At 55.6% G+C, this 26,533-nt stretch overlaps 3 protein-coding genes across 16 annotated transcripts; 1 reads left to right on the top strand and 2 right to left on the bottom strand.

The window, feature by feature from the left end:
* The first annotated feature begins 60 nt into the window (after window positions 1–60).
* On the top strand, window positions 61–2,120 carry SAPCD1 (suppressor APC domain containing 1). 2 transcript variants are annotated; one of them, XM_060163265.1, is made up of 5 exons: window positions 61–413; window positions 666–806; window positions 1,309–1,404; window positions 1,502–1,591; window positions 1,686–2,117. In XM_060163265.1, exons 1-5 carry the CDS (start codon window positions 300–302, stop codon window positions 1,779–1,781), a joined length of 537 nt encoding a protein of 178 aa, XP_060019248.1. In that variant the 5' UTR covers window positions 61–299; the 3' UTR covers window positions 1,782–2,117. The 2 variants fall into 2 exon arrangements, with proteins under 2 accessions (XP_060019248.1, XP_060019247.1); XM_060163264.1 differs by having other exon boundaries at window positions 1,502–2,120.
* On the bottom strand, window positions 1,394–12,056 carry VWA7 (von Willebrand factor A domain containing 7). Of its 8 annotated transcripts, XR_009542998.1 has the most exons (18): window positions 11,824–12,052; window positions 11,292–11,563; window positions 10,471–10,967; window positions 10,086–10,182; window positions 9,378–9,488; window positions 8,722–8,936; window positions 8,438–8,607; window positions 6,715–6,827; window positions 6,104–6,220; window positions 5,426–5,611; window positions 4,830–4,962; window positions 4,559–4,711; window positions 4,356–4,448; window positions 3,717–4,018; window positions 3,496–3,635; window positions 3,119–3,293; window positions 2,784–3,013; window positions 1,394–2,019 (listed from the first exon to the last, which is right to left on the bottom strand). XR_009542998.1 is itself a non-coding variant. In XM_060163228.1 (17 exons), exons 2-17 carry the CDS (start codon window positions 11,529–11,531, stop codon window positions 2,840–2,842), a joined length of 2,748 nt encoding a protein of 915 aa, XP_060019211.1. In that variant the 5' UTR covers window positions 11,532–11,563; window positions 11,824–12,051; the 3' UTR covers window positions 1,394–2,839. The 8 variants fall into 8 exon arrangements, 7 of the variants coding, with proteins under 7 accessions (XP_060019211.1, XP_060019212.1, XP_060019213.1 ...); XM_060163228.1 differs by having other exon boundaries at window positions 1,394–3,013; window positions 8,722–8,768; window positions 11,824–12,051; XM_060163229.1 differs by having other exon boundaries at window positions 1,394–3,013; window positions 8,722–8,917; window positions 10,686–10,967; window positions 11,824–12,049.
* Window positions 12,057–12,313: 257 nt separating this feature from the next.
* VARS1 (valyl-tRNA synthetase 1) lies at window positions 12,314–26,485 on the bottom strand. Of its 6 annotated transcripts, none has more exons than XR_009542997.1 (30): window positions 26,197–26,485; window positions 25,582–26,003; window positions 24,227–24,361; window positions 23,993–24,131; window positions 23,638–23,762; window positions 23,468–23,555; window positions 23,164–23,264; window positions 22,901–23,028; window positions 19,418–19,582; window positions 19,089–19,170; window positions 18,477–18,596; window positions 18,289–18,397; window positions 18,102–18,196; window positions 17,774–17,864; window positions 17,395–17,519; window positions 17,207–17,310; window positions 16,963–17,121; window positions 16,759–16,849; window positions 16,536–16,641; window positions 16,388–16,458; window positions 16,173–16,298; window positions 15,767–15,871; window positions 15,616–15,684; window positions 15,457–15,535; window positions 15,205–15,332; window positions 14,667–14,822; window positions 14,327–14,533; window positions 14,131–14,242; window positions 13,710–13,865; window positions 12,314–12,458 (listed from the first exon to the last, which is right to left on the bottom strand). XR_009542997.1 is itself a non-coding variant. In XM_060163221.1 (30 exons), the coding sequence occupies exons 2-30, from the start codon at window positions 25,966–25,968 to the stop codon at window positions 12,390–12,392; spliced, it is 3,798 nt and encodes a 1,265-aa protein (XP_060019204.1). In that variant the 5' UTR covers window positions 25,969–26,003; window positions 26,197–26,482; the 3' UTR covers window positions 12,314–12,389. The 6 variants fall into 6 exon arrangements, 5 of the variants coding, with proteins under 5 accessions (XP_060019204.1, XP_060019205.1, XP_060019206.1 ...); XM_060163221.1 differs by having other exon boundaries at window positions 13,710–14,035; window positions 26,197–26,482; XM_060163222.1 differs by having other exon boundaries at window positions 13,710–14,035; window positions 26,232–26,482.
* Between the last annotated feature and the right edge of the window lie 48 nt (window positions 26,486–26,533).

Genomic DNA, 26,533 nt, shown 5'->3' with positions numbered 1-26,533 from the left:
GCCCTGCCTCATTAAAAATAAAGTATCACTGCTGGAGGGAGGCCCTCGGGTTCTACCCAGGGGGACTTTATGAGAACCAAGCACTTCAACAGACCCTACAAAAATAGATGAGAGAGAAGACAGGAGCCCAAGGGAGATGTTCTTTCCCCTCAAAGTAGGAACACCTCAGCCTGAGACAGACCCAGCAGGAAGGGCTCTGGGAGGCTGAAAGACTAGGCAGGACCGGTGCAAGGCTGGGGGAAAGGGAGGGACCAGCCCTGCACCAGTGGGTGTGGCTCCACCCTTCCCACCTCAGAGCCATGGGGAGCCGGGGTCCTGGTGGGCTGCCCCTGGTGCAGGCCCCCTACACGGTTCTGCTGCTGCCACTGGAGACAAGCCGCCAAGACCCAGGGGCCCAGCGCTTCTTCCTCTGGGTGAGTATCAGTCCCGCAAGAGGTCCCGGGAAAGCCCCTCTCCCTAGATCAGTCTCCTGCAATTCCACTCAATTTTGAGGACTCGTAAGTTCAGCCCCTTGCTTTCCCTTGCCTTCCAGGTCCTCAGTGGCCAGTCTGGGTTCACACTCAGTGACCAGATAGTGAACTGAACCACGGGTTAAGAGTAAGGGCCATGCATGGCCCAGAACCCTGCTGTGGAGTGAGTCAGCCTCTGCTTCTTGCCTTTTTCAGCTGCAGAGGATGCAGGCTCTGGAGCGGGAACAGGATGCCCTGTGGCAGGGGCTGGAGCTGCTGGAGCATAGCCAGGCCTGGTATGAGGGCCGTCTGAGGGAGGCCCAGCAACAGCAGCTATATCTGGGGGCCCTTGGTGAGGTATGGGGCTGACCCATGGTATGTGGGGGCAGGGGTAGCAGGGACGTGTGGACACAGCCTGACACCATCCTGGAAAGGCAAGAGTTAATGGACAGGGATCATCAATTGGAAGCAGCATTGTAATGACAGGATGCCACCAAGTGTTAGGTCGGTTCATTGTTGGGCCTAGAGGAGGCTGGTCTGCATTCCATTCAGAGGGACACAATTTGGCTCACTCCATGGAGATGGGGGAGTGGTCTGGATTGTTCCAGTGAGTCAGGGATGGACAGGAGGGAGGATCCAAAGAATAGAGAAAGCGGGTACTATGCTATTTGAGGGGGTTGGAGGAACTGGACTACTAAAGAGATGGAGTGGAGAGTACTGGAATTTCCCACCTGCCTGGCAGGGAACTGGGATGAGGGGATCCAGATGGAGGAGAGGAATGACCTGTGGTGATAGGAGAAGAGTGGCAGATGGTACTCGAGTTTTCACCACGTTGTCTGCCTCTAACTCCTCCTTTTAGAATTTTCCAACAGATTTACACTCAGAGCCTGGTGGCCCCCAGTTAGTCCAGATTCAAAAGGTGAACATCTGTTTGCAGAATCTGATTCAGGGGAAGGTGAGTTTATTGTTTTTCGTTTACTCTTGGGAAGTGGGGGTAAAGAGGGGACTTGGGGTCAGCACTGGTCTAACAAAACAACGAATTCCCCCAACAGTTCTCCCCACATCCCCTGAACAAAGATAGTTCCTGCGCCACCCAGGACTGGAAGGGAAGGCCAAGGAAGCAGAACATGTGGCAGCAACACGTAAGCAGTAGAGGAGTGGGGGGAGGGCGGAAGCCCTGGCCCTCAGTGGGAGGGAGGGCACAGACACCCAGACTGTCTCCCTCCTCTTCTCCAGGTAGTGTCAAGGCAGCAGAAAGGAGTCACTAAGCCAAAGGGGGAAATGGCTCAGCCAGGCTGCCCCAATGGACGGAGGGGCCCTACCCGTGTCTAATGTCTCCTCTGGTTCCCCTCAGTTGTGCTGGCAAGGCTGAGTGAGAACCCCCAGCCTCCTTATTCTGCTTCTTGACTCAATAGCTAAATGGCTCCAGGTGGCGGGTCAACTGAAATCCTGACATCTTGCTGTGAAATTTCTTCTCCACTCCTGAAAACTTCCATTTCGTCTTTTTGGTATCTTACGCTCTCACTCTTCCCTATATGATGTGCATAAGTGATCTTTCTTTGAAATCTCTCTGGGGAAAAGACATGTTTATTGGCACTGTCCTTTAACTTTAAATACAAAAATAAAATATAAGCATCTCCAGAATTTCAAAAATAAAATAGAAGCGTCTTCAGAATTTCAATAAAAGCAATTCTATAAATAACACTTTTCAGTAGGAGGTGGGGTACCCTCCTCCCCACTTCCAATCTTAGTCACTGCCCCATGTATCTTCCCCTCTACCTGAGCTTGGGAGAGCATGAATAAGTAGTGGAATAAAGATGCTACAGAGGGCTTCCCTGGTGGTGCAGTGGTTAAGAATCCACCTGCCAATGCAGGTGACACGGGTTCGAGCCCTGGTCCAGGAAGATCCCACATGCCACGGAGCAACTAAGCCCGTGTGCCACAACTACTGAGCCTGTGCTCTAGAGCCCGCAAGCCACAACTACTGAAGCCCGCGTGCGTAGAGCCCGTGCTCTGCAACAAGAGAAGCCACCGCAATGAGAAGCCTATGCACCACAACAAAGAGTAGCCCCAGCTCGCCGCAACTAGAGAAAGCCCGTGCTCAGCAACAAAGACCCAATGCAGCCAAAAAAAAAAAAAAGATGCTACAGAGAAATAGAAAGCAACTTTCTCCAAAAATGAGTCTGGTTTGTTTCCCACAAGGGTTAGGGAAAGTGCATTGTGGGAAAATCCATTGCCTTCTATCCCAATCTTGGAAGGGCCAAGTGCATGAGAAGGAAACCCTCCAACCCACCTGGGAGAGGTAGGGTCCGGAGGCCCATGTTACCTTCTTACCAATGGGGCAAGATGGCAAACGGTGCCGGAGACCCATCCCTCTAGGGGCTGTTGCGTCACCAGGAGGCCAGGCCTAGCAGGAGCAGCACCGCTCCAACTGTGCCCCACCAGGGGTTGCCCACCAGCCCTCCCCCAGCCCTGCCCGGAGTCACCAAGGTGGAAAGATGAAAGGCAGGGCTGGTGGTTGTGAGGACAGGGTCAGTCGAGTGGACGGGGGCAGGGAGCTGGTCCTGGGGAGAAGAGGGAGAGGCTGTCAGGGTGGCTGCACCCAAATAAGTCTGCAGCGCCCTCCCCTCACCTTGCCTATCCTGCAATGGAAAGTGGGGGCACCTCACCTGCGGGGTGGGGCCCCGCACCAGGAGCCGGAGGAAGGTATGGGTGGGGGGTACTGTGCTGGCTTCTCGATCCATCGCGGTCACAGTCACCATCACCACGGAGTCTGAGGTGGCTGTGTCTGGTACCTTCAGCCACAGGCACCCCCAGGCGGACTCGTTCTGTTCCAGGCGAACCCTGGGGAGTGGATGCCAAAGTCCGGCTGAAGCCGCAGGCTCTGAATAGCCGAAAGCCAAGGGGTGGAGCCAAGCGCAGTCTGGGAGGGGAGCGAGGAATCTGAGCGCCAATTCGAAAGAGCCAGAGGAGCGAGTACCAGATCCCATGCCCTGGGAATAGAAAGATGGGACAAGAAGGGAGCAGGAGGTTTCAGGGGCTTCACCTGGAGAGGTTGGAGGTGAGAGCGAAGCTGGGGTTGACGGATGTCCTAAGATCGAGATCCTGAGGGCCCGAGAAGCTGGCAATGCGGAGGCTGAGCGGGGCCTCGGTGCCCGGCGCCAGGAAACCCGGGGGACCACTGAGCTGCGGAGGAGGGCCGGTCAGGGGAGGAGCAGCAGGCCCTGTTCTCTCCAGCCGCAGCCGCACCTTCCGCTGGCATCTCACCTCCAGAAGGACAGGAACTACAGCACAGGGCTGGGGGGCCACCCGGTGCAGGCCCTGCCCCACCCCGTCCTGGCCAATCAGCTCCAGAGAGAAGGGTCCCGCGGTGGACAGAAGCGTGGGCGGTAGCGAGGCAGCGAGGAGACCTCGCTCCCGGGGTCCCATGGGCTCCAAAGGCACCCGGCCCAGCTCGGCACCGTGCGGGACCCCTCGAAGGACGACGTGGGAGAAATGCGGCAGAGGATCTCCAGGGTTTCCTCTGGAGCCCAGCCCTGTCACTTCTACCAGCAGCTGGGTCTGGAGACCTGGGACAGGGGAGGGGAGGAAAGAACAGTGGCTGCAGGAGGTTTGGAGACAAGGAGAAAAGCATGAACAGCTTTGAATAGGGGTTAGCTCTCGGGGTATGGATGGGGAAAAGGGGTTACCTCTACGGGTATTGATGGCGAGGGCCAGGAGGGAGTGCTGGGATGCTGGAAATGTTCTATAGCTTGAACTGAATGACGGTTATTTTTTATTATATAAAATCCACCCAGCTATACACTGAAGTTTAGTACACCTTATTAAATGTTATAACTCAATGAAAAGCTACATATATAATTTATATATATACACAAAGCAAGTTAGGGGTGGGGACAGATGTACCTGCAACTGGTTGAGTCAGGGGGTAGAGGCCAGGGTGGGGTCCATCCTCCATGGGGATCCCAAAGTGGAAGAGGAAATCCAGGGAGGTCTGGGCTGAGGGAGGGCGAAGGCAGTCAGAGACCTTCCAGAGATGAACGTGACTCATATTGCTCTCTGAGCTCTGCCGTCTCCCCTTCCTTTCCCAGGAATATCTCCCTCCTTACCTTGCACTCTCACCCGGGGGGTACCCTTGGCTGTGACCTGGATCTCCCAGGTTCCTGTCTGCAGGGGGTCATTCATGCGCACCATCCAGAACTGCCCGAAGCGGCGAGTATGACCTAGAGGCCCCTCACCTTCCTCCTGGCCCTGGGAGACCCCTGGATGGGTATTGGGGGCAAGAGATTGTCACAGGAGAATTCCTTTCCCTTAGTACATTACCCCTCATTCTCCAGTCTCCATTCTTGCCTCCGCCTTGAGACACACACATGGAAGTACCTGCAGGGTTTCTGATCCAGAAGCTGCTGACCTCCCCATGGATCCGGACTGTGACCCTCTGGAGCAGCCCATCCACACTGAACACAAGTGGCCTCTCAGGCACCACAACAGGAGGCTCCAGGGGAAGGGTCACCTTGAGGGGGCAGGACCGAAAAATGGGGGGAAGATAAGGCATGGAATGAGGTGGGAACAAAGACAGGAGAAAGAAAGGTAGAGACAGAAAAAAACTAAGTAACACATGGGATACCAGTGAGAGAGGAAGGACCAGGGATAAAGCTATGATCAATGACAAAGTTGGAGGCAAGGGATTAAGGATGAGGTAACCACTTCTTGCCCCCCTTGAAAGATGGCAGGACTTCCTAGAGTAGCCGTGAAGACAGAATACTGGAGGCCAAGACTGAGGGTGGTAGTACTAATGTGGAAGGAGCAGTGTAGAAGGTGGGCAGCTGTGGATCTCAGAGGGAAAGAAACTTCCTTTCCCACCCTCTGTCTAGAATGGCAACTCAGCAATGGGAGCCATTTGCTTTCTTCTACAAGAAAGAGAAATGCAGTGTCACCATCGTCCCCTCAGTTCTGAGCTGAGCCCCCACACTTACCAGGTCAGCTACGCTGTCCCCAACAATGGCTGCCACATCCTGAATGTACTGGTCTTTGGTGAAGATCACCTCTCCTCCTGAGGCCAGCGCCACCGCTTCATACGGCTCAAAACGCAGAGGGGACAAGACCTCACGCCGAGGTCGGCCCTGAACCCTAGATGGGTCTTCAGTCAACAGGAATGTGACCTGTGCCCAGAAGAAAGGCCAGGACTTGAAGTTTCCATTTGCCATCTACCATTGTAAATAAGGATCTCCTGTGCTCAAGCTTTCTACAGAGCTGATGATTGGTGGTAAATTCTCTGTCTAACCTCTGGCTGCTACAGCAGGGTCTCCCAGTGACACAACCCCTGGGCTTCAATTAGAAGTTGCCATTCCCTGTAACTGTCACCATACGTCATCCACATAGTGGATTGCTGGCAGCCAAATCTCCAGTTCTTCAAACGGTTTATTGGGGGCAGATTCATATAAGAATTCAGCATCATTAAGGGTAGGGCCTTCCACTCTTTAGTATTGTTAAAGGGATCTGGAAATGTTATACTCATGGTTCACTTCTCCCACCCCCAAGCCAAGTCTGGTTTAACCACCCTAGTGTGAGTGTGACCCTTGTAATGAGAGTTGTCCTGCAGTTTCCCACATCCCCGGGTAGCTAACACTGAGTCTCCCACCAGCTATGCTTACTCTGCAACGCCGCTCCTGAGTCAGAGATTCCACCCGGTTGGTGAGAAAGGCATCCTTGGGGGAGGCGTCAGTGAAGACAAAGATGTCTGAGAGTGGAGGTGTGTGTTGCAGGGCCAGCTGACAGGGGAGGGAAAAAACTGGTGTTAAAAAATGGCAGCAGTGGGACTTCCCTGGTGGCGCAGTGGATAAGACTCCACGCTCCCAGTGCAGGGGGCCGGGTCTCGATCCCTGGTCAGGGAACTAGATCCGACATGCATGCCGCAACAAAAAGTTCACATGCCACAACTAAGGAGCCTGCCTGCCGCAATTGAGGATCCCATGTGCCGCAACTAAGGAGCAGGTGAGCCGCAACTAAGGAGCCCACCTGCCACAACTAAGACCTGGCACAACCAAATAACTTTAAAAAAAAGTGGCGGCAGTAGGGGAATGGGCAGAGCAAGGGAGGGCAGAGTAGAAGGCAATACGGCCCTGGAACCTGGAGTGAAGCGAGTGGGACTAGGTTCTGAAGATGGGGTGGAGGGATGAGGTCCCAGGGAAGCTCTAAGCTCCCTTGATGGTGGGGCCTGGAAAGGGGTGGCGGGAGAAGAAGGGAAGGGGTGGGGAGGGCAGACCTCCAGGGCTGACAGGCACATCTCGGGCTCATCTCCACCTCCCAAGGCATGTATCTCATTGAGTTGTTGCCAGAAGCTGTCAGGGTCACTGGTTGTAAAGACGGGGCCAAACCCTGGGAAAGGAGAAAGGAGATTGAGATAAGTGAGAGGAGGGCTCCCCTCATTCCCACCCATGGGCATCTCCCCAGTCAAGGGGCCCCGCTGTGCTCCTTGGGTGGACAAGTATTGAGATAACAATATTCCTTTATATTTATACTGACAGGGTAGAACAAGGCAGGGGCTAGGTACCTCTGGTGGGAAAGTGGACCTCATTTCCTCACAAAATGGTGGCACTTCCTGTGGTCCTGAGTGGGCCTTTTTGGGTATATGTGTAACTATAAAAAACAACCGAGGGGACTTCCCTGGTGGCTCAGTGGTTAAGAATCTGCCTGCCAATGCAGGGGACATGGGTACGATCCCTGGTCTGGGAAGATCCCACATGCTGCCGAGCAACTAAGCCCGTGTGCCACAATTACTGAGACTGCGCTCTAGAGCCTGCGAGCCAAATCTACTAAGCCCACGCGCCACAACTACTGAAGCCCGCACGCCTAGAGCCCGTGCTCTGCAACAAAGAGAAGCCACCATAATGAGAAGCCCGCGCACTGCAACGAGGAGTAGCCCCCCGCTCGCCACAACTAGAGAAAGCCCGTGCACAGCAACGAAGACCCGACGCAGCCAAAAAAAAAAAAAGCCAACATAGATAACCAACAAGGACCCACTGTATAGCACAGGGAACTATACTCAATATCTGGTAATAACTTATAATGGAAAAGAAACTGAAAAAGAATATATATAACTGAATCACTTTGCTGGACACCTGAAACGTTGTATCAACTATACTTCAACTAAAAAACAACAACAAAAAAAACTCCGTCCTCAGTTTCCTCACAGAAAAGACAGAGAAATAATAGTACCTACCTCAGAGAGGGTTATTGGGTGATTAAATGAGTTGATTTTGTAAACCTTAGAATAGTGCTTTGACACATAATAAGTGCTAAATTCTTAATTATTCACTTACTTGTACCTTTATCAAATATGTGATAAACCCCTTTTGAATGTCAGCTACTATGAGATTTATATATACAGATTAGACTCAAACCCTGCCCTTAGGGAATTCTCAATCCAAATTTTATTTGATGATCATTTTGACCCTGGGAGATAGGCGGGATAAGGCAAGTACTAATCCACTTTATGGTTGATGAAATTGAGGAAAGAGGTTAAACAATCAGCCTAAGTACACACAGTAAGTGCCGGTCAACCCAGGCCAGATGATCTGACTTCTAATTTAGTGGGGAGAGGAATATGATGTAACTAGCTGTCTTAGACATTTCACAGAGGCCTGGACCCACCAACCCGCCCCCCATCTTCATCCCAACCTCTGTCTACAGGAAGTGGAGAGAACTGAAAATGACTTACTAGAATGGAAGCCTAAGAAAGCAGAGGCTACTCGCCTAAACACCCATAATGATTAAACTCATATGGAAAGTGCTGTCCTGTTGGAAGCAGTAGAAGAAGTGCTGATTGTTTCCAATATGCACACAAGTACCAGTAAAGACTCACTCAGGACCCTAGGAAGAGCCTCCCTTTTATTATGGAAATGAAGCCATTAGGCCCACTTCCCTACCAGTGGCATTTACCCCTTGCCCTGGACTTCCCTCCACTATTCCTGCCAGACCCCAGTTACCTGGGTCATGGAAAGGCACCAGGACATAGTGGGTGGGCTCCATGGGGCCGCCCCGTCGCTGCTCCACAATGTGGCGAGCCTGGATTTTGGCAGCATTGATCTCCTCGCCCATACTTCCTGTGGTATCCAGGACGAAGCTCAGGCTGGAGGCTGGGGTGATGTCCAGCAGCCTGGGAAGCAGGCCAGAGATACAGTGAAGGGTCTGCACACTTGTCCCCAGGCCCTGGTTTCTCAACTCTGGAGCACCTACCTATTAAGGAGCCCATCCCCAGGAGGCCACTCACCTGGAGAAACCCCTGTCTCCCAGGCGGCTTCGCAGGAGGCTGAAGGCCTGGATGGAGGCCAGAAGGGCCAGGTTTGCAGCCTGGAGGTGCAGCATGTGGTGTGGGGAGAAGCCTGGGGATGTGCTATCCTTGTTGATGCCTCCCCGTGGTGGCTGGGAGCTGCTCTGGTCAAAATGGCCCCCATGGCTACATTTCCCTGGGTTGGGGAAAGGGATCTGGAGGGTGGAGGTAAAAAACCCACTGCCTCCTAATAAAACGAGGCCCTCTCTGACCTGCCCTGACCCTCTCACTCCTCAGCAAAGGATAAGCAGAAAATTATGATATTTTGTAGAGGGCAAATCTGGAGTAAATCTGGAATGATTAGTTACCAAAGCACACGGTAGATCCCTCGATCCCTCCAGTTAGTCCCCAAAAGCTGCCCTCGGGCACTGAAGTCTTATCGGCAATGTGAGAAGCTGCTCCCACCACCCCAACAATCATGGCCACCTCAGTGGGCCTTCATCCACCCGCTCCCCTCCCAGCATCCTCTCCTTCTTCCAAGAAGTGATGCCATAGGAAATAGGACAAGGGCTACAGGACTGAGGTCCCTAGGGACAGGGTCAGGGGAGAGGAAGTGACTTTCTCCCCTTACTTCTGGGGGCTTTCCTGTCTGGTACCTGGAGGTTTGGAGGGATGAGTTCCAAAGTAGCCAGAGGTGAGGAGTGTGAAGCCCAGCAAATTCCCAGGGCAGCTCCACTCGTCACAGTCGGAGCAGGTAGGATCGTCCACTGGGAAGAGAGGGCAAGGGTCTGGCACCCAAGATTCTGCTGCCCCTGACCTTTACCCCTGTCCACCTGAACGTCTTCAGCTTTTCCTCTCAACTGGAACAAGGTAAAAGCCCCTAGGTACCCTTTGCTGGTACCCTTCCAGGCTTTCTGAACTAAAACGTGGAGCTCCTGGCTGGCAATGAGACCTAATATTTGAGACTGGGACTGTGCTAGAAAACCCGGAAGTGGGGGGGGGACCAATCCTACGGGAGTGCGCCCTCTGTGAGCTGTGGACAGGAAGTGAACCTGTACTAGACAGGAGGCAGCTTCCGGGTCACAGTTCAGTTGGAAGGATGAGGGGACTGAGAGAGAAAGCCCCCCGTGTGATCCAGTGCGGGGAGGAAGCCACGTGAAAGACAGAGAACTCCCTGACGTCGCAGATCTGGTCCTGGCCCTGTCCTCTGCTGCGTGACCTTGGGGAAGCAGCTGACTGGCCTTTGGCTGAACCGAGGGACCGCACAGGTGGTTCCAGAGATGAAGCCATGTTGCACCCTATGTGACCCCAGGATGCGAGGCGGCTCTGTGGGCTCACCCTCACCAGTGGGGTCCCGGCCGTACCTTGCGCCAGGTTCCGCAGCCCCTGCCTTGGCCAGAGGAGGTGAGGGTGTGGCTGCTGCTCCCCCAGTTCCACCCAGTTGCTGTGACTGTAGAAATCCTGGTCCCAAGAGAAAGGAGAAGGGGAAGAAGCACTAGCTCACTGTTCTCACCGTCTCCAGCCCTGACTCCCCTTCCTCCCAGTTCCCCAGCCTGAAAGCCTCCTCCACCCTGCTACGCCCCAGACACCCCAAGTCCCCTCCACTGCTCTCTCCCTTGCCCAGAATAGAGCTCGGCCGAAGTGGGAGCCTCCCACGTTTCTTCCCATCTCACTCAGAGCCCAGCCAGAGGCCTTTCAGTGGCCTGCATGGCCCACCTCTTGACCTCAGCACCGTCCTCTCTCACTCACCTGCTCCAGCCGCCAATGCCTCCCGGCTGTTCCCACAGGAAGCTGCCAGTTTGGAGGCGGGGACTAGGGAATAGCCCCAGGGCCTTGGCAGCGCCAAGCAGCGCCCCAGCCCCTTCTAGAGTAGGGGGAGGCATGGCTAAGGAGGCACCATTCAGGAGACAGGAAGACTGGAAACGAAGACCCCTCTGACCACAACCCACCAACTCTGTCCTCACCTGCAAGGCATGAAGCGCAGCCCCGAGGCGCTGGCGGGCCAGGCTGTGGTCAAGGGCTCTGGCCGCCACCACAGTCTCCCCTAGAGCTCCCACCAGGCGTGCGCGCCCCTGGCCCAGCCGCTCGGCATCAAAGTGCAAGTCAGGGTCATTCCTGGAAGTCGGCAGGAAGTCCTGGGCGGCATTGGCACGAGACACCTCTCCTAAGGCTGCTCGGAACCGCCGGGAAGGAGACCCAGGTCCGAAGTAGGCGGCAAAGAGGTTGTCAGCAAGGAGAGTGCGGCCCTGGAGGGTGGTAGGGGGCAGGGGTTCCAGGGAAGCCCCTTGGATCGGACCACTGCCTACATTTCCTCAGCTCTGTCACTCCAGGCCGGGTGTGGGAGGAATTGAGGGTGCTGGGCCCTACAAGGGAGGGGCAATCCTGGACATTCCTAAGGAGGGGGACTCCTGATTGTAGGACCAGGACTCCTGGGTATTGTTGATGTCAGGAGGGGAGGAGGGAATGTGTGCGTGGGGTCCATTCTCTGGGCAAGCAGGACCCTCAAGTAGTATAAGTCCCCCAGAATGGGGGAATCCACCTGGGATGTGACAGGACCCAGGGACGCTTACCAGGAAGTCCTCAAGGCGAAGGGGGGGCCGACCTGGGGGCGGCTGCTCCAGGAAGAGCTGCAGGGTGACGTTGAGTGCCGCCTCCTCGGTCAGGTCCTGGTGGGTGATGGAGCCGGGGGCAGCCAGGAGGCTCCAGATATTGGGGAAGAAGGCAGATGCGGGGGCCAGCAGCAGCTGCAGCTGCAGCAACAGCAGCAGTGAGGGGCCCAGGTGGGACAGGGGCTCGTCCGTGGGGAGCATAGCTGAGACATGGACCTGGGGAACAGAAGGCTCTCCAGAGAGCAGGAAGCAGCAGAGATTTCAGGGCAGGCCCGGCTCTGTCTCCATGCGCACCTGCTTTGGCCCCTTAACTGGCTTCCCCGCCCTCTCCCTTCAATCATCCGGACAACCTGAGGGCCTCTCAGACCAATAGAGACTTACACCTGCAGGGGAAGGGTCTGAGGCTCCTCCCCCCCACCGCACCGCCCCCCACCCCACCCCTCGGCTAACGCCCCCATGTGGAGGAAGTCTCCTCTCTAGGCCTCTCCCCTACCTGGTTGCTGGGTTCTCCAGGCAGGGCCGGGGGAGGGGGGGGCGGGAGGGGGAGCAGGGTGTCACAGGGCACTTAGGTCAGAGTTATAATTAACCTAGGCCGGATTCAGTGGAGGGAGGGAGAGGGAAGCCCCGGCAGGGTGTGGGCAGGACAGGCGGCTCCTGGCCCCTCTGCTCCGGCCTGCCCAAGGCCACAAGCAGCAGTCAGCACCAGGGCGGGCCTCCCACGGCTGGATGGCTGGCTGGCCGCAGTGCGGAGGTGAGGGAAGAGCTGGGAGGAGGAGGCAGCAGGAGGGGGGAGCTAGCAGCGTGACTCAGGCCTGGCTCAGGGCCAGGGCCAGACCCAGAGAGACGCACCTCTCTACCCGCAAGGACCCAGTGCCTCACGCCCAGCCTGCTGCCCTCCTGTTCACGTTGGCACCTCAGAGGATTCAGGAAGCCAGCGCCTCAGCACCCCGTCCCCAGCCCCACCACACACAGCCAAGAGATGGTTTTGTGGCAAAATATTTTATTGCTGCCATCCCCAAGGTGGAACACTGGGAGTTACGAGGGTTGGAGTTGGGTGTATCACAGCATCTTCTGAAATAGGGAGATGGCCTCATCGACCTTCCTGAGCTCTGCTTCTGTCTGCTGGAGCTGAGGGTGGAAAAGGGGGTGAGTGGTGAGACCCAGGGCCAAGAGAAGAGAACCCCAAAGGCCCACAGGAGCAGAGAGGTCAGGGACTTCCCTGGTGGCTCAGTGGTTAAGAATCCACTTGCCAATGCAAGGGACACGGGTTTGACCCCTGGTCCGGGAAGATCCCACATGGCGCGGAGCGACTAAGCCCGTGCGCCACAACTACTGAGCGTGCGTTCTAGAGCCTGTGAGCCACAACTACTGAGCCCACGTGCCAAAACTACTGAAGCCTGCACGCCTAGAGCCCGAGCTCTGCAACAAGAGAAGCCACCGCGACGAGAAGGCCGCGCGCCACAACCAAGAATAGCCCCCGCTCGCAGCCACGAAGACCCAACGCAGCCGAAAATAAATAAATAAATTTATATATGAAAAAAAAAGAGCAGAGGGGTCAGAGTTGGAAAGATGGGTGAGGACCACGGGCAGGGAGTAGTCTGGGGGAACTGTGTGCTTGGCTAGCCTGCTTCCCCCTAATTCCCCACCTCCCTGTTCTCTTCCACCATCACTGGTCTGCTGGGTCCTGTCTTTTCCCAAAGTGGTCCATTCCCAAAGACAAAGGGGCTTCAGAGCTCATGTGTGCCACCCAGTGGCTCAGCCCCAGCCAGTGACTGGGGAAGCAGAGCACAGTGGTTAGGAACAGAGGCTCTGGAAGATGGTGTTGGTAATACTGCCCTGCCATGAGAGGGCTACCGGACAGTCACGTGAGACAACCTGCTCAGCCGCCGAGGCTCTGTAACTCCTCGCCTCCACTCATGTCTCTTTTTGTCCCTGTGGTTGCCTCCACTCATGTTTCTCTTTTTGTCCCTGTGGTTGCCTCCACTCATGTTTCTCTTTTTGTCCCTGTGGTTTACCCCATGGCTCCTCCCTGCAGGGGTCCCAGGTGATCTGCTAAGCTTCCTGACTGTATTGGGTCAATCCCTATCCCAGCCCCCCGGCATGTGGATACCAAGTTCTGGGAAGCGGGTGGTGCACGAGGGGTCTGACTGGGAGGAAGGATGGATGGATGGTCTGCTTCCATCTTCAACTTGCTGTGTGACCCTGGACTGTGCCCCTGCCCTGGCTGTTCTTCATGTGTGAGAGCGGGGATTACATGGTCCCACCTGCTCCTCCATGGATTGCCTGGGGCCCGGCAGAGCAGGCGCAGGAGGGGGTTTGATGGTGGGGGGAGTGATGGGGTGGGAAATGGGGAAGGAGACGCCCACCCACACCACACACCTTGGCTTCATCTGCCTCCTGGACTTTGAGGGGCACCTTGACAGTGTAGCCCGAGGCAGCGCGGCGTTCCCGTAGACGCTGGGCCTGCCGCTGTGCCTCACTGCGCTTGGCCTGCAGTTTGCCCAGCTCCCGGGCCGGGTCTACCAGGCCCTGCAGCTGCAGGTGGACAGAGCAGCGGTCAGAAGCCAGGGCCACAGCGCAGCCCTGGGGTGCAGAAGCCCCCAGCGCCAGGACAGCCACTATACCCGCGCTGGCCAGCGTCTGCACATAGCCCGACACTGCTGATGCCAGGGCGCCTGTGGCCTCATCAGCCACTTCCAGGAAACCTGCGTGGGAGGGAGAAAGGAGACGAGACAGCCACACTGGACACGGGTCCCAGAGTGGGCTGAGGGGACGGGGGACACGGGGGCCTGAGGCTCACAGTCGGGCCGGATCCGGGTGAGGTTGTAGTCGGCACGCAGGGAGCGCACGGCTCGAGTGATGCTCAGGGCCAGCTCGAAGGCGCCTTCCGCCTCAGGGTCCTTCCAGGAGCACTGTGGGGTGGAGGAGCGGGTGAGGGAAGCTGGGGGCTGGCTCTGCACAGCTACCCGGAGCCCGCGCCAGGCCACACCCCATACCTCCGAGGGCTCCGGGTAGGAGGTAACGCAGAGGCTAGGGGGAGCTTGTGGCGTGCGCCGGGGCAGCCTCTGGAACAGCTCCTCGGTCACAAAGGGCATGAAGGGCGAGAGCAGCCGCAGGCCGACGTCCAGGCAGGTGTAGAGGGTCTGGCGGGCGTGCTCGGCCGCCACCTGGTCCACCCCACTCAGCACAGGCTTCAGGCACTCCTGGGGAGGGGGAGGCACAGGGCTCAGGGCTGGGGAGGCCTGGCTTCCAGCCCTCGCTGAACTGCTGAGGACGGGGAGGGGGACAGGCTGGCTCAGGTCTCACGCCAACCCCGGCCCCTCGGCCCCTCCTCACCAGGTACACATCACAGAGCTCGTAGAGCCAGAAGCTGTACTGGGCGGTGGTGACAGCTGGGAAGTCGTAGGCCTGGAAACCCTGGTTGCTGAGCCTCACAGCTTCGGTCAGCCGGCTGCGGATCCAGCGGTCCACCAGGCTCCCGCGGCCTCCAGGCTTGGGGGGAAGCACCGTATCAGGCGGAGGGCCACCACATGCCCAGGCGGAGGGGAGCCAGAACCCCATGGGAACAGGAACCATGGGGAAATCTGCATTCCAGGAGCCTGATGGGTCCAAAGCAACCACCATGTGCCCAGTGCCTGGGGGAGAAGGGGTAGGCCCCCCGCCACCTTGTGGGAGGACCACAGTGCCTGAGGCTCTCCTGATGACAATCTGTCCCTATATCCTTCTGTCCCCTCAGCTAGACAGAGGCTCCTTGGGGGCAGGAGCCGGGCTTCCTGACTCTGTGGCTACAACCCTGAAACAGCATGGGCTGTGCTTGATGGCAAGGATGCAACCTGTGTGGGTGCTGCCCACCTCGCGCCTACCAGGCCCTCACCTCAGAGGTGGGTGAGGGCACAAAATCCTTCCCAAGGCCACGGAGGGCAAACTTGGTGGCGTTCCAGAGCTTGTTGCAGAAATGGCGGTATCCCAATATCCGGTTCACATCCAGGTTGATGTCACGGCCTGGGTGGAGGTGAAGTGTGAGTCCACACCGTTCTCCCTCCCAGCTCACGCCCAGGGCAGAGGAGAGAGCTGTGCCTCAGGGAAGGAGGAACGATGCAGCTGAGACAGGTTTAGGGAGCCGTACCCTGGGACGTGTAGGCGCACAGTCCAAACCGGAGAGCATCGGTGCCACACTCAGGGATCCCCGCCGGGAAATCTGCCTTCTGCGGGGAAGGAGTGAGCGTCCTGAGCCAGCCTCACCTGCCTTCTGCCAAAACTCCAGCCCCAGGCCCACCCTCTGTACCTGCCCTTCTTTAGCCTTTTCCACCTCGCTGGGATCCAGGTTGCTGTTCAGTAACTGGTCGTGGAGGCCCTGAGGGTAAGGTGGGAGTAGTCAGAGGCCCGCGGCCACCACCCTACAGCCCTTCCCGGCCTGAGCCCGCGTCCAGCCCCACCTGCAGGGAGACTCCGTGGATAACGTCCAGGGGGTCAATGACGTTGCCTAGAGACTTGCTCATCTTCCGGCCGTGGGCATCCCGCACGATGGCGTGGAGGTAGACCTGTGAGGCAGGGAAGGGAAGGCCTGTGGGGATGTCTCCCCACCTAGACCCCAATGCCTGTCCCCCTACCCCTACCTCTGGTTTGCCCTCCTCTGAACCTCAGGCCCCTCGGTGTCCCTGCCAGCCCCTTCAGTGCCTTCGTGTGAATTAGAAGTGCTCCTTCCTCTAGGAAACTGGGGTGCAGAATCACCTAGTAGGGCCCAGGTGGCTTTGAGACCCCACAAGCCTCCTTGGCCAGGCCCACCCACAGCTGCCCGGGTGAGGGAGGGGACAGTGGGAGGGGTCTCAGCAGTCTCCACACCTCTCTGAAGGGTAGCCTGCCAGTGAGCTTCAGGCCAAGCATGACCATCCTGGCCACCCAGAAGAAGAGGATATCGTGGCCCGTCTCCAGCAGCGTCCCCGGGTAGAACACACTCAGATCTTCTGACTGGGGGCAGAGCAGGGCATGAGTGACGGGGAGCCAGGCACCTACCCCCACGACTCCCACCCCACCCTGCGCTGGCCCCGGGAACGTACCTGGCTGGGCCAGCCCAGGATGGAGAAGGGGAAGAGGCCAGAGGAGAACCAGGTGTCCAGTACGTCTTCATCTGAGGGGGGCCAGAGGTCAGACGGGGTGGAGGTGAGGATCAGCCCCCACTGCCCCCACCCCAAGGCCCCGCCTTGCCTTGCTGGAGACTGATCTTGTCCGGGGACACTCCGAACTCCTCGGCTGCCTTCTCCAGAGCCTCGGCCTTGGTGCGCCCGCTCACCCAGTACCGCCCATCAGGGTCCTGCCACAGGTGGAGTGAGTATCCAATGGGGCACCTCTGCCTGCCCCCCCACCAAGATCCAATGAACCCAGAGCCCCCTCGAGCTGTGCCAGTACCCAGCCCGGGCCCGGTTCTCACCTCCCCTGGGGGTACAGCTGGGTCACTGACAGTGACGAAATAGGCTGGAATGCGATGGCCCCACCACAGCTGCCGGGAGATGCACCAGTCCCTGCAAGTGGCAGGGGGAGGAGAGGGAATGAAGGAAGGGCAGGAGGTGCCCGGCCTCTGCCCCGCTCGGCCCCTTGCCCAGTCGCCATCCCCACATCGAGGGGCCTGACGCACCTGATGTTGTCCATCCAGGCATGCCATGTGCGTTGATGGGCCTCGGGCAGGATGCGGAGGTCGCCCCGTGTCACAGCAGCGCTGGCGGCCTGGGCCATCTCCCCACAGCGCACGTACCACTGCGGCCGCAGGAGAGGCTCCACCACATCCTTGGAGCGGCTGCAGGTACGTGTGGGTGGGGAAGCTGGGTGGTGAGCACCCCGAGAAACCCGTCCCCGCCCCCTTCCCTGGCCTCCACCCTCACTTGCAAAGTGGCACCACCATGGGGTTGTCCTCAGTGCCACGGAACAGTCCCCGCTCCTTCAGCGCCGCCAACACTGCCTTTCTGGCCTCAAACCTGGGCAGGCCCTGGATGTGAGACAGGTTCTGTCACGGCCGTGCCAGGTACCCCGCCGTCTCCTGAGCCAGCCACCACGCCCCAGGCAGTCTCACCAGGAAAGGTGGGGGCACGTTGACAAGGGCCCCTTGGGCGTCCATGATGCTGATGGCCTCCAGCCCATGCCGCTGCCCAACCTCATAGTCATTCTGGTCGTGTGCAGGGGTGATCTTCACCGCGCCTGGGGTGTGCGCCGGGGTGCCAGGGTCACGAGGGACTCAGAAGAGTCTCTGCCCACACGCACCCCCCCCTTTTGCCGACAGATGTGGCTCTCAGACCACCCCTGTCCCCCATCCCGCTCACACAGTCCCCTGAGAAGCAGCCCAACTCCTACCTGCTCAGGTGAAGCTTATTTTTTTCTTTGAAAGGGGAGACGGACAGCAGGAGCGTGCCTCGTGGCTCCTTCCTCTCCCCACAGGACAGCCCCGTGCTCACCTGTGCCGAACTCCATGTCCACAAAATCATCGAAGATGACGGGGAGGCTCCGAGGCACGAACGGGTGGGTCACGCTCTTCCCCTTCAGGTGCTGGGGACAGAGGGAGATGCCGAAAACGCACGAAGGGCTGCGACCGCCTCCCTCCTACGCAGGGTCCTGGCTTTCTAACACCCAAATTCCATCTACACGTCCAGAAAACAGCCAGCAGATGAGTTTCTGATCCAATTTCTCTCATCAGCTGGGCGCTCAGCACCCATCCCCCCACGTAGCGTGGGGGCCCCTTCAGCCAGCATTCATTCCCCGACTGCGGGCAGCACACCGCCGCACCTGGTATCTGGGGTCTTTGGGGTGCACGGCTACGGCCACGTCTCCCAGCATCGTCTCAATCCGAGTTGTTGCCACCAGCACCTCCTCGTCGCTGTCTGGGGGGACAGGAGGCCTTGTGGGCTCAGCGCTGGGCCCTTCCCACCCCCCAGCCAACCCAGCCCAGGACCCTGGTGCCCCTGGCTCCTACCTGAGCCTTGGACCTTGTAAGCAAAGGAGACGAGGACCCCAAACTCCACCTTCTCCTTGTAGCCAGGCACAGAGAGCAGTGTGCGGCCTGTCAACTCCTTCTTATCCACCTGTGAGGCGGAGATTAAGAAGAGTGGCCCAGGGGCTGAGGGTGGAGATGGGGAGAGCCGGGGGAGGGAAGGGGCACACCTCGATGTCTGAGATGGCAGAGTTGAGGGTGCAGGACCAGTTGACAAGGCGGGTACTACGGTAGATGACTCCTTCCTCATGGAGCTGGACAAAGGCCTCCGTCACGGCTGCTGACAGTTTCTAGGGGGGAATAGAGATGGGCCAGAGATGGGCCTTGGTGTCAAGGCAGCAGGGGCCAGTGAGACCCGGCTGGCCCAGAGCCCCACTGCCCGGCACACAGACCCCTTTAGGGGCTAGAGGAGAGAAATACTTTTCTTGAGGGGGAGAGGGCACTATGGGAACACAGATTGGCAACAGCCTGGTGATACTGTAGATGGCAGAGAAACCACTCAGCTAGGGACAGGTGCTAATGCAGAAAATCCTGGGGGTTCAGGCTCCAGGGGAGGGTGAGGCCCTACCATGTGCCACTGGAAGGAATCTGAGCTCCTAAGGTAGGTGACAGGTAACACAAAGGGCCATGACACGGGGTAGAAAGTGGCATTTGCAGCTGAGCCCTAGTGGTTTCCTATGAGTGGGCCACCTCTTGGGGGAGGGCCCTGGGCATATGCTCTCTTCCGTGGGGAGCTTCCTACTCCTACCCCAGCCCCGAGACCCGCCCCTATTCCTACTCACAGGATCCATGGTGAAACAGGCTCGATTCCAGTCCAAGGAGCTGCCAAGCTTCTTCAGCTGGTGGTAAATCCGGTCACCTTTCCTGGAAGTGGACAGAAAGGCCGGGATCAGCGTTCAGGCCTGGGCTGGAGGGAAACACCAGGCAGCTAATGGGGCAGAATATGGGGATCACTCATCCCTCTGAAACGGACGTTGTCCCTGGGGCCAAATGACCCTCAGCCTCTGTGGGAGGGTCTGACCCTGCAGCCAGGGTTGCAGGTGACAGAGATCTTATCTGGACAGGGGACAGGGAGGCAGGGCTGTGATGTCTGCAGGGACACTGCACTCACTCCTCCTTCCACTTCCAGACCTCCCGCAGAAAGGCCTCTCGGCCCAGCTGGTGCCGACTCAGCCCCTGCTCCCGCCAGAGTTTCTTCTCCACCACCACCTGGGTGGCAATGCCCGCGTGGTCACAGCCAGGATTCCACAGGGTGGTCTCCCCGCGCATGCGGTGCCTGTGGGAGGAGCACGGAGGAGCAGAGGTGAGCAGGCAGTAGAGCTGCCCCGAAGGAAGAAGGGACTCCAGGCAGGCAGTCGGTGAACTTAAGAGAGGGGCGATGGGGCAGGACTCTCCCAACTCTAAAATCACTGTCAGACAGAGATATGTGAGGACAGCCAAGGCAATTTGGCAAAAGAAGGACAAAGAGGAGGCTCTCGCCCAGCTAGATATCAACACATGTGAGAAAGTTACGATTATTAAAAGAAGTTTTCACAGGAACTAGGAACAAAGTTATAGATTAAGGAAACAAAACAGTGACTGGAAACAGATTCAAGCATATTTAGTATTTGTTAAAGGTGGCATTTCATATCAGTGGAGAAAGGACAAACTATTCAATAAATTTGTTTGGGACACTAGCTAATTGGTTGGAAAAATCGCCCTACTTCCCCAAAGCCACAAAAATAAACTTATTTACTTTAAAATAAATCTAGGGCTTCCCTGGTGGCGCAGTGGTTGAGAGTCCGCCTGCTGATGCAGGGGACACGGGTTCGTGCCCCGGTCCAGGAGGATCCCACATGCCGCGGAGCGGCTGGGCCCGTGAGCCATGGCCGCTGAGCCTGCGTGTCCGGAGCCTGTGCTCCGCAACGGGAGAGGCCACAACAATGAGAGGCCCACGTACCACAAAAAAAATAAATAAATAAAAAAATTAAAAAAATCTAAATTTAGTTTAATTCTAATTTAGTTAAAAAGAAAAACCGTCAACTTTAAAAAACAAAACTATAAGAAAAGCATTAGAAAATGGTATCGTTTCCAAAAATTAAAAAAAAGAAGAAAATAATAGGTGATCGATCATGTTTGTAACTTGGAGGCAGGAGAGATTTTCTTTAACAAGACAGTAAGCATTAAGTCAAAGAACATTGGTAAACTGACTAGGTTAAAACATAAAACCTCAGAACAATAAAATCTCTGAGTTGAAATTCAAGGACTAGACTATTTTGGAGAAAATGACTGAAAGCTAATAATATTTCAGGGAATTAATCAGGGGATGAATTAGAGAAATAGAGATGGTAGTATCGTGAGTCTTCACCTACCATATTCTGGTACAAGTAAATGCAGTTTACTCTTAATCAAGCTCTGTGCTGATGTGGCCCATGAAGCATTAAACTGTAATGAACTTTTTTTTTTTTTTTGCGGTACGCGGGCCTCTCACTGTGGTGGCCTCTCCCGTCGCGGAGCACAGGCTCAGGACGCGCAGGCTCGGCGGTCACGGCTGACAGGCCCAGCCACTCCACGGCATGTGGGATCTTCCCGGACTGGGGCACGAACCCGTGTCCCCTGCATCGGCAGGTGGACTCTCAACCACTGCGCCACCAGGGAAGCCCCTGTAATGAACTTTTTGGTGACCTTTGAGAAGTACATTTTAAAGTAGGAGAGAGGACCAAATTAATGTCAGCTATTATTACTGTTATTAAAAAATGATACATGTTGGGCTTCCCTGGTGGCGCAGTGAAATAACAGCCATAGGTATCTATGATTCTAAAACACTGACGTAAATCTATTCCAGTTAAGTAATGGGAGTTTCTAATATTTGATTTAAACCATGCTCATTAGAAAAAAATGTTAGCTTAAGTGTTCCGTAAGAAGTGTTAAACTTTTCCTCACGTAAATAATCTGGCTGTTATATGTATTTAACACAACTCTGTTTTTCCAACTCTTCATTCCTTGCAAAATGCTAAGTCTGACGTATCCCAGTGCCCTGAGCAGAGCTGGCACATGGTTATGTCCTGTAAATATTTTTGACCAATTAATTGAGCTAAGTAGGACACTAGAAAAACTTCTCAAAATTTAAAATATAATAAATAAACCCTAGTTTCAATAGATAAAATGCTGTTTTAAAATATTTTTTAAAAGAAATTCGTCACCTGAAATATTAGCCTTTGTGGTTGTTAACTAGTCAAAATATTAACAGTGGGGGAAAAAAGTCAACTGCTAGAACAGGAGAAAATGTTTATAACATATATAACAACAACAAAAAAAATCAGTAGCCAAAATGTATACATATACTCTATAAAGAATCTTCTAACAAAACAATTAAAAAAGTAAACAAACAAACAAAGAACAATAGAAAGATGGGCAAACAACAGGTTCAGACAATACATATAAAGAGAAACCTGACTGGCCAGGATACATGAAGAGACACAGCCTCACTAGTAATCAGCAGTAACAGAAATAACCATTTTCCCCCCATCAGATTGGCAAAACAAAGACAGATAATGTCCAGGGTTGGCAGGGGCACACCTCACATGCAACTCATGGAGTATAAACTGGTAAAGCCGTTTTGGAGGGCAACTTGCCAGCTTCTATTTGTACTCAATAAAGGCAGGCCCCTTGGACACAGAGATTTCACTTCTTGGTATCTACGCCAGAGATATGCTTCCACAGGAGCTTGAGAAAGCATGTATAGGAAATGTGCATTCCAGCAGTTTTCAACAGAGAAAAATTAGGAACATTCATTAATAAAAACTGACACCAGGGCTCCCCTGGTGGTGCAGTGGTTGAGAGTCCGCCTGCCGATGCAGGGGACACGGGTTCGTGCCCCGGTCCGGGAAGATCCCACATGCCGCGGCGTGGCTGGGCCCGGGAGCCATGGCCGCTGAGTCTGCGCGCGTCTGGGGCCTGTGCTCCGCAACGGGAGAGGCCACAGCAGTGAGAGGCCCGTGTACCAAAAAAAAAAAAAAAAGTGACACCATTATGTAAAGCCACACTAAGGAGCAATGAGGAGAATCAAGTCAGTCCACATATAAGGATGAGGAAAAATCTCTAGATAAACTGCTAGGAGTAAGAAAAAAGTTATAAAATAACAAGTTTGGTGTGAGCCCTCTATGTTACAGAAAAGAAAAACCCATTTACCAAAAGGAAAACTACACATTTCTATGGGTACATGTACATGTAAGCAAATAGGAAAGATCTGGAAAGATACACATCCAAGTGATGACAATGATGTGTGCTAATTCTTAGGAGGAAGTAAATCTGGAGGAGGGTGGTCAAAGAAACTTGAAGTTTTAAATTTCTTACAAGAATATATTCACATATTTCTTGCTAAATTCAAAATAATGTTATTTTTAGTGGCAAGAGAAGAGAGTCTGCAAGTGGAAGTGCTGGTTACTTGACCAGGAGAGGATGCTAAGTCATCAGATGGGAGTGACCCAGAGAGAAGTGTAGCACCACCGGGGGACAGAGCTGAGGGCCCCAGTCGGCAAAGAGAAGGGAACCACAGGAGTGTGGAGCCAGAGAAGGCAGAGGGAACCAGTTGGAGGGGAGGACGGGAGCTCACCATCGGGTCAGGGAGTCCTGGATGGCGTTGGTGAGCGCGTGGCCCAGGTGCAGAGAGCCTGTCACGTTGGGGGGTGGAATGCACATCATGAAGATGCCCCGAGGATTTGGTGCTGACACACTGGAACGCTGACGGGGAGGAAGGATGGGTACTTACTAAGGCCTCATGTCACCTCTTCTGGTCCGCTCCCAGGCAATGTATCCTTCAGCCCTGTCCTTCCCCGCCCCCATCCCCTCCAGGCCTGGGCAGCAGTGCCCACTCACCCCATACTCGGGCCTGAAGAAGCCCTGCTGCTCCCACCAAGGGTACCAGGCAGCCTCCACATACTGAGGGCTGTAGGAGTCAGGCATGGTGCCACTGACATCTGAGGGGGAGGAAGGGAAGGGTCAGAGCTGAGGCTGGGAGCAGCTGGGAAGGGGACGAAGGGCCAGCAGAGAAGGACCTGGGACTCTGCAAATCCTCACTAAGCAAAGTAGTGGGAGCAAGGACAGAGCAAAAGGGGTAAAAAGAGAAGAGACAAGGAGGGTAGACATGAAGAGAGGAGGTCTCTCTTCCCCCTCCTAGTACCTTTCTTTTCTCCAGGTGGGGTTGGGAGGTCATAGGTAATGACCCCAGGATCCCGTTTCTCCCTCTTCTCTGGTTTTGGCTTCTTCTGCTTGGGAGGGAAAGGATATAGGTCCAGATACCAGCCGCTCACCATGGAACCAACCCTCCATCCAGCTCCACCAGCCTCTCACCTCCCCAGGGGGTGGCTGCTGCTGTTGGACCTTCTGCTTCTGTTGGAATTTCTCTAGCTTCTCCCGTTTCTTTGCCTCTTTCTTGAGTTGAGCAGCTGTCTTTGGGGGTGCAGGGACCTCAGAGCCTGGAAAGAGGCACAGAAATGCAGACCTGCTGGGGACCCTCTGTGAAGAGTGCTATTACGTCTCAGATGGCCTATTTCAGCTGCCCAAAGGCTCCCCCGTGCTGACCTCCCACCTACCCCCGCCCAGCTCCTGTCCCAGTGATTCTGCTATTCCTAAGAGACAAAAGAAAGTGAGCTGCATGAAAGGCCCCAGAGGAACCCCTTCGCTCCCATCCTCCATGCTTCCTCACCTGGCTGTTGGGAGAGAGGCCTGGCCCCTGAATACACAGCCACCTCTCCCAGCACGGCCCGGAATTCTGGCTGCTGGACACATGTGATAAACCAGCGAGTGACATTACCCCAAATCCGGCGGGCAGAGGGGTCCAGGACCTGGGGTGAGGAAAAGAAATGAACTATCCTTACTCACCCTATAGTGAGGTCTAAGGGAACCTGCCTTCATTCTTCCCCAAGCCCCAATGACTCACATAACGGAAAGGCAGCAGCAAAGCTGTGACAGCCGCCAGGTCAGCCAGAGTGGGGGCCTCTCCAGCCAAGTAGGTGTGCAGCCGAAGCCACTCTTCCAAGGGGCTCAGGGCCCTGCCCAGGGCCGCAAGTGCAGCCTAACAGGAAGGAAAAGGGGTATGAGATAAGGCTCGGCCCACCTCAATCCCCACCCCCATTCAATCCATTTGGCCTTCCATTCCCACAAATCACGTTTCTTCTTCACTGAAATGATTATAATAAAAATACTTCCCATTCATTCAATAAATTCCTACTGAACACTTTTTTTTTTTTTTTTGGCCATACCACGCAGCATGTGGGATCTTAGTTCCCCAAAGAGGGCTCGAACCCACGCCCCAGGCAGTGGAAGCGTGGAGTCTTAACCACTGGACTGTCTACTAAACACTTATATGTCAGATACAATATACTAAGCACAGGAAGTTAAAGGTTACATGAAGCAACACAGTAACTGCTTCAACAAATATTTTTTAAGTACTTACTGCATGCCAGGCCTTCTCTAATGAATGAGGAGACAATATGAACAGATGGAGCCTCTGACCTGTTGAAATTTACATTCTAGGGGCGGAGACAATAAATGTGCAAATATATAATGTATTACCCTATTTTCCTCCTAAGTGCTATGAAGAAAAATAAATGAAGCTGAGGGGGAGAGAGAATTCCAATGAGGGGGGCCGCTATTTACATAGGGTAGTCAGGATATGAGGGAGCAAACCAGGATCTAAGTCATATATTCATTTCATTCATTCATTCATTCAAAAAATACTAGATATCCACCATGTCGTCAAATCTCTGCAAGGAGGTGGTGTTATAAGGGCAGTAAGGCACAGCTCCACTCAAGAAGAATTTAATTATAATCTGGTGTGATTCTCTCTCCTTTCTCCTACTTCCCTTCTTCCTCATTTCATTTCTCCTCCATCTTCTCCCAGCAACTGTCATCTCTCCAGGCCTGACTGCCTCTCCTCATCTCTCCTTCACCCAATCTTTTCCTACAATTCACAGTAACCTCTAACTAACCTCATCAGTTTCAGATTCATCAAACGCTTACTCTGAGACTTTAAAACACCTGGCACTAGATTATGTGCTCTGCATACATCTTTTCAACTTCTCAACATGTTCTCAATTTTTGTTTTCACAGACATAAAAAGACCAAGGCTCAAAGAGTTTAAGAAAGCTACCCAAGATTACCATAGCAGGTGGCAATCTGGAATACGATCAATTTTTTTCTACGTCTGACATGCTGAGTTCCTGGCTCACCATCCATTCCAAGTCTTGCTTCCTTCTTCTAAAGTTCCCCCTTCCCCTCTGCGTTTCTTCTCACCTGGGGGTCCTGGCCAGAGCTTCGGAGTCCCAAGGCTGGCAGCGTTGCCCCACAGGCAGCTGGTATCAGCTCCGTGTCTGCGTAACTGACCCACTGTTGGACGAGGACGGCTGCCCGACTACCCCCAGGGCCCCCCAGGCCTGCTGGCCACAGCAGCTGGGCCACAGCAGTGGCCCCCCACACCCAGAGCCCACCGGGCCCCTGTTCCAGGGCGGGCAGGCGGGGTGGCGGAAAGGGACTCCTGCTGGTCGGGGGCGGCTGGAGACAGATGCGGGGGTGGGCTCCTCCCCATCCCGGACCCTCCCCATGCTCCCCGTAGCGAGCAGCTATAAGGGCTCGGAGGCTGGGGAAGGCATCGGGGTGAGGAGAGACGTAGAGAACGGACATGGTTATGCAGGAGGTCCGAACGAGGTGGAAAAACCCTAAGGAGAAAGAGACAGGGTAAGACCGAGGGACCCAGGAATCTGACTGGACTTCAAGAGCCGAGGACCCAGCTCTCGGAGTGGCAATGACAGTGGGGAACTTCCCGTGACCGCGGGCCCTCGGGGAGTGTGGGAAGCTCGTAGGAGCCCCTCAGCGGCCGGCAGGACGCGGGTTCGGGATGTATGTACGTACTGGAGGGAGGTGGTCACACTGAGCCTGGTATCCACCTCATAGCCGGGCGCCGGCCGAAGCTGGACTGGTCTGGCGGCTGGAGCCGGGGAGTCCAGCGGGCGTCGACGGCGGGCAGTTGTCCGGGCGACCGTAGCTCCCTGCGACAGCAGCCCGGGCCGTCGGCGCCCACGTGTGACTGCAAGCGTTTCCGGGCCCGCGGGTCCTGGCGGGGGCAGCCGTGCCCCGCCTGAGTGTGCGGGCGCTGCCCTGGCCCGACCCTGGCCCGGGGACCGCGCCGCCCGCCGCAGACCGCGCTCCGGAGGAACAGCGAGGGGCGCGGGCACGGGGTGGCGACGCG

The sequence above is a fragment of the Lagenorhynchus albirostris genome, chromosome 10, assembly GCF_949774975.1.
Source record: "Lagenorhynchus albirostris chromosome 10, mLagAlb1.1, whole genome shotgun sequence".
Taxonomy (NCBI): domain Eukaryota; kingdom Metazoa; phylum Chordata; class Mammalia; order Artiodactyla; family Delphinidae; genus Lagenorhynchus; species Lagenorhynchus albirostris.
This window is presented reverse-complemented; position numbering and strand designations above follow the sequence as displayed.

What these genes read in the sequence shown, in the direction of transcription:
- VWA7 (XM_060163227.1), bottom strand. Translation starts at nt 11,531, where the DNA reads ATGCTCCCCACGGACGAGCCCCTGTCCCACCTGGGCCCCTCACTGCTG. An exon ending in GCTGCGGAACCTGGCGCAAG is followed by an intron (nt 9,489 to 10,085) that starts GTACGGCCGGGA and finishes CTCTCTTCCCAG; the next exon opens with TGGACGATCCTACCTGCTCC. An exon ending in TCATCCCTCCAAACCTCCAG is followed by an intron (nt 8,918 to 9,377) that starts GTACCAGACAGG and finishes TCCCCAACCCAG; the next exon opens with GGAAATGTAGCCATGGGGGC.
- SAPCD1 (XM_060163264.1), top strand. Translation starts at nt 300, where the DNA reads ATGGGGAGCCGGGGTCCTGGTGGGCTGCCCCTGGTGCAGGCCCCCTAC. An exon ending in ATCTGGGGGCCCTTGGTGAG is followed by an intron (nt 807 to 1,308) that starts GTATGGGGCTGA and finishes TCCTCCTTTTAG; the next exon opens with AATTTTCCAACAGATTTACA. An exon ending in AGAATCTGATTCAGGGGAAG is followed by an intron (nt 1,405 to 1,501) that starts GTGAGTTTATTG and finishes TTCCCCCAACAG; the next exon opens with TTCTCCCCACATCCCCTGAA.
- VARS1 (XM_060163221.1), bottom strand. Translation starts at nt 25,968, where the DNA reads ATGTCCGTTCTCTACGTCTCTCCTCACCCCGATGCCTTCCCCAGCCTC. An exon ending in CAGCTGTACCCCCAGGGGAG is followed by an intron (nt 16,642 to 16,758) that starts GTGAGAACCGGG and finishes CACCTGTGGCAG; the next exon opens with GACCCTGATGGGCGGTACTG. An exon ending in TGCCCTCACCCACCTCTGAG is followed by an intron (nt 14,823 to 15,204) that starts GTGAGGGCCTGG and finishes CTTCCCCCCAAG; the next exon opens with CCTGGAGGCCGCGGGAGCCT.